This window comes from Belonocnema kinseyi, chromosome 4, assembly GCF_010883055.1.
Source record: "Belonocnema kinseyi isolate 2016_QV_RU_SX_M_011 chromosome 4, B_treatae_v1, whole genome shotgun sequence".
NCBI lineage: Eukaryota > Metazoa > Arthropoda > Insecta > Hymenoptera > Cynipidae > Belonocnema > Belonocnema kinseyi.
Genome location: NC_046660.1, coordinates 129,860,719 through 129,866,368, shown reverse-complemented (window position 1 = coordinate 129,866,368; position 5,650 = coordinate 129,860,719). Strand labels below are relative to the sequence as shown.

Below are 5,650 nucleotides of genomic sequence, written 5' to 3'. Positions count from 1 at the left end.
ACTGGAAATAAACTGTAGTGATTCCAAGTGAAATGTGAGATTTCAGTTACTGAAAATGGTGTCGAATAAAGAGTTAAAGACTCTCTTGTTAGCAGTCCCAGAGGATGTGTAAACTGCAAATTAAATGTCAATTCGATGTTTAATGATACTGAGACTCTGAAGAACTCAAACGAAAAAGTAATTGAAGAGTCCTACGTCGTATGACATTCGCTTTTTCGGGTGCAAGAGAATATATTGTAGATTCTAAATTGCTGATTATTGCTTCTTTTTGGATTTTTGAAGGGGCTACTGCAAAATTATGTCCTTTAGATAAGGCTGAAGTCATTTCATTGTTGAGAGGATGTTCAGAGATATTTTTTTCTGTATCTTTTAGTTGTGTTTGCTTTACTGGAAGTAATTTGTCGAATTTTATTTTTTGTTTTTGAGTGAGAAGCTCTTTAATCCGCTGGGATTGGTCAAAAGATATGCGGTTTAATGTGGTCCAAATGCCAAATCTGAGGGTCTTCGATGGGAAAATGTGAAGTTTTAATAGTTTTATGGAGGTAGTGTAAAATAAGCTAAGGATGTTAGTAGCTTACTTTGAGAAGTCTGGAGCTTACTAAAGATGTTGGTTTTAGTAAGAATACTCTCCCCGTAGAGTTCTTTAATATTGGGTTTAATGCTTTCGCGATGATTCATTTTGATAAGAATAGATATTTCGGGTTTCACTCGTGTAAAAAACTACGAATTTTGCCGACGTTTCGTGAACAGCGCATTTCACTTCTTCAGGGCTGACCTGAAACTGAGGTATCAGGTTATGTTGTTCTTGTGTATACTCTTTACGATGCCTGTGATTGGCCAGAACGCCCCATCGTGGGGACTGGTCGTACTCAACCGGAATAAAGATATTATAATATTACTCGTAGACAAAGGAAACACAATAGTAATGACGAATAAAAAAGGCTATAACAACAAAATCATGGACCTTCTAACTGACAATACATACACAAAACTTAAAAAAGACCCTACAAAAACAATAGTCAGTGAAACAAAAACGCTTCCCAAAGACTCTAAACTTGACAGCCAAGCAATATCTAAATTTATACCTACTTATCCCATCTCTCCAAGACTTTACGGGCTCCCAAAAATCCACAAAGATATAACATTCCACTCAGACCAATCGTCAGAGCAGTAAACTCACCAATTTACAACTTAGCACGCTTCCTCGCTACAAAACTAAATCCTTTTACATGAAACTCCATCACTCACGTCCAAAACTCATTTGACTTTTTCAAAAAGATACCTGAAACAATGAATTTCGCAGTTGATTGGAAATACTAAGCGCTTAGCATTCGAACGATGCGGGAAGCGCGCTGTGTGAGATGTACGTAATGCGTGACACATTTCAATTCTAGATATTAATTTTTCGTCTTTTCTTTGCTTTTAATACTATACGGATCTTTTTATACTCTGATTTTAAGCGTTTGGCGTCGGATAGCGTTAAAATTTTCTATTAAAAAAAAAATTTTAATGGATATTTCACCTGGCCCTTATAACCTACAAAATTGCCAAATTTTTAACAAATGCACCAAAATACATATTACCTTGCATTCTATGCGGGGTCCTTTATAGATCTTTTTGGTATTAAAATTTTCTTTTATTCATTTTGTTTGTGTATCTTGCATAGTTTGACCACAAAAAATGAATTTTTGAGTTTTCATTATTTTTTGTAAAATCAAAGTTTCAATTTTCGATTTTTGAAGGACGTCCAAAAATTTTTTGCGATCATCTTTTAGTGCTTTCAAAAAGAAAAGCTTTCCTTGTCTTGACTTTTTTTATGTCATTCTTTTTTTAGCTCTAAATTTTGATTTTTAATTGATTTTTAAAATCTTATAAATGCTATAACTTTGACCATTTTCATTTGATCAGAAAAATTCTGTAGGATGAATTTGTTGGCTTATCGAGTACTACAAATGGATTTAAATAAAATTTATTGATTAGAAAAAAATGGTTAACAAGTTTTTGAAAATGCTTTTACATTTTGAATTTTTATCAAAAATGGCTGGTTAAAGAATTCGTCCTTTCTTTTAGGACCTGAAAAGAGTGCCAAAGATTGACTTGACCCGTTCATTTTTGCGAGCGTTATCGTGCTTACGGACGGTAGGATGGACAGACAGACAGATACCATCGTGAAAACTTGATTGAAAATTTATTTTTATTTTATCCCTAGGAATTGACTTCTTATAATGTACAAAAATGTTTGGCAAAAACAATTGCGGAAGTCCCAGGCACGACGATATTTTCATCCGCCATTGTTAGGTCTTTCTCACAACTGATGATAGATTCTACTGGTTAGTATCTAAGGACGATTCAAATCTATAATACCAGCCTTGTGCGTGCGATTCGTCAGTTATAGCGATATAGTTTTATATGTGTGTTTTAGTCATAGTAATACGTTAATTTATGTATGCGAATATATTTTAGCTTTGTAAGTTACTACCATTAAAATTGTATGTATATGAAGCATACTGCTTGGTGGGTTTGATGTACATATTTGTATAACTTACACATACATTAATAACCAGATTGTTTTTCTTTTAATTTTGTACCGCACAGTTTGATCAATTTTTAATATTTTCGGGGCATTCTCTTGAGCTGCACCTTGCATTGTACCGAGAGGTTTGGTAAACTGTCTAGTCCATGCAAAAAAATTTCTTCTGTGTTCTTAGAAAAATATACTTATCATTTGTTATCAATCTTTTCGCAGCTCGTTAGATTTTCGTGTAATTCCTTTTCCAATCTGTTTGGATGATTTGCTTAATTCACATACGAAGGATCCTAAGAAACAATTTCTTGAGTTATAAAATGTTCTTCATTCTGTTTATTACATTCTCATCATTTATGATTGAGAAAGTATTAGAATTGTCTGAAAGTTGACACCACAGTTTTCAACGGATCTCTACGCTTCGAGACCCCCTGCACCCGAAAATCAAGATTTTACGATAATATTTGTCTGTCTGGCTGTCCGTCCGTCGGTAAATATGATAAACTCACAAAAAAGTGAACGGATCAAATCCATCTGTTGCACACTTTTTTTAGGTCCTAAAAGAAAGGTCAATGTCGTTAACTAGCCATTTTTGATAAAAATTTAAAAAGTAGGCGCATTTTGAACATATTTGAGACGACTTTTTTCCGAATTTGAAAATTCTGTGTGCGGACATTTATAGCAATAAAAAGGACAAACAATTTATGCTAATGACTTTCTTCGGTAAAAGTAAAATTCTCAGGGTTATAGCATTTTCAAACATTTTTAAATCAACCGAAATTCAAAATTTTAGGCTAAACCACGCACGATAGAAAAAACTCAAAAAAAGAAAAATATTGCTTTTTAACCCTAAAAGTCCACACTGAGGCCATTGGACCCCAGTGTGGACTCAGTCTAACTTCTTCGTACGATAAGTGAAATTTTCTTTTTAATAGTTTTTGGTTTTTTATGTGCAAAATTATGTGTAAAAAGCAAATTTTCAATGAAATATTAGTTTAGAAATAGTGTATCATATATTATATTATTGTTATATAGGAATATTGCACAATTGATGAACAGCTCCTCGGATCTCGCGGACGTTGCTCGGGCAGGATGTATGTTAAATCTTAATCCGATAAATATGGATTAGAAATCATGATGCTCAATGATTCAAAAACGATTCATATAAAAAATGTGATCTCATATGTCGGAAAAGTTCAGCCAGATCCTAACGAATTAATTCCTGCCTACTACGTTCGGACACTTACCAAACCCGATTTATGGCACTAATCGAAATGTGACTTATGGTAACTGGTTCGCAGCTGTGAATTTAGTGCGGGCAATGCTGCTGGAATACTTGCTCACGATCGTAGGAACTATACGTAAGCATAAATGCGAAATTCCGAAATATTTGAAGAAAGATGCAGAATTTGGTTCGCCGCGCTTTGGATATGACCCGGACATGACACTGGTTTTCTACTCCCTGAAGAAGAACAAGATATTTCTTCTCCTATCATCTTGCATTGTGAATGGATCCATCAACAGAGAAACAGGAAAAACTGAAATAATAATGTTGTACAATTCAAATAAAGGCGGTCCTGATTCATTCAATCAGCTCTGCCACGAGTATTCCTTGGCAAGGAAAACTAAACAATAGCCTATAAGGATTTTCTTCGAAATGATGGATCGAGCTGAAATGCTTGTCGCTGGCACCATCACTCCACTTTTCCAAGAACAAAAAACTCGGGTCTGTTGCGCTTCTTGCCAACGTGTAATGTGTAACGATCACCAGTCGGATCGCTGTAGTGAATGTGCATCTGCACACGAATAACGTTTATGAATTGAAAACTAAAAAAAAACAATACAGACTATTCCTTTTTGTCTTTCTTAAACGTTTGCAACCATTCTTTGGTATGTTTAAAAAACATAAAACTAAAATAACGTTTTGGTCCTTTGAATTTTCTGATTTTTCATCCCTCCGAATAATTTGACTTTGTGAAAGGAATTGAAGTGGCATATTTTTTTCTGATTCTTCTACACTTCATCCTTAAAACCCAAGAAGAAATTCAAACACAACAGAAGCAAAAAATAATAAAATATTAAACCCTATTTCGGTAACTTTACGCTTTTTTCGTCGGACTTTTTTTCAAATGATATGATATGATACTCTAAACATCTTCAAGAAAATATTATGAGCATCATTGTTGTCAAAAATAATATTGTGGAACGTAGGGCACATCTTAAACTTGATGGGGGCCACTGGACCCCAGTGTGGACTCGACAAGTACTAAAATATGTGTGGACTTCAAAGTTTAAAAGCCCTGCAAGACTATCATAACAAATTTTTTGAATTTTTGGGAAAATCGAAAATTCAAATTTTGATTGCACAAAAAAGAAAGAAAAATAAAAAATTCCATTTGGTGGTCAAACTATGTAAGATACGAAAGAAAGTGAATTCACGAAAATTGAATGTGTATCTCAAAGCCTATAGAGCTTTGAGAAACTTAATCTTTAACTATACTTAATTAAGTAAACAATTCAAAATATGAAGACGCATATAAATACTGCCATCTAAAAGAGATATTTTTGATTTCTCTTTCTTTAAATACAATGTTCATGCTGTCTTAAATACATTTAAAAGCATATGTCTAAGATTACAATTAACTATTGAAACTGGAATTGAAGGGAGATTAAATTTTGTAGGCATGAATTTAATAAAAACTGATGAATTATATATTGTCACAGATTGGCATAAAAAATGATTTTTTCGGAAAGAACATTGAGTTTTCTTTTTAATCATTTTAATTAAAACAAAACAGGAATTGTGCAGAATTTAATTGTCAGAGCTCTTAAATTTTCACATATACTTTCGAGAAGCTACTCACTGTTAAATCTGGCAATCTTTAAACTAAGAAAGTGGCCGCTTCAATCAAATTCGCGCTTGGCGAAAGATTTCCCAGATTTCTCAGAGTTCCTTAAAGAGTTCTCCTAAGATTTTGAACGCAGCAATTTGAGATTTCTAAGTGACTAACTCCTCGTATACTTTTCCATGTGCCGCTTCAAAGCCCCCTACCCCGAAATCATTTTCTGACCTATAACCCCCTCCCCCCGAACATTCCTCTCGCATCGACCTTGAGTTCACATAAA

The 5,650-nt window shown here is 33.9% G+C and overlaps 1 protein-coding gene across 1 annotated transcript; it reads left to right on the top strand.

The window, feature by feature from the left end:
• Positions 1 to 3,845: 3,845 nt before the first annotated feature.
• Positions 3,846 to 4,160, top strand: LOC117171095. Its single transcript, XM_033358148.1, has one exon. The coding sequence runs from the start codon at positions 3,846 to 3,848 to the stop codon at positions 4,158 to 4,160; it is 315 nt and encodes a 104-aa protein (XP_033214039.1).
• Positions 4,161 to 5,650: the final 1,490 nt, after the last annotated feature.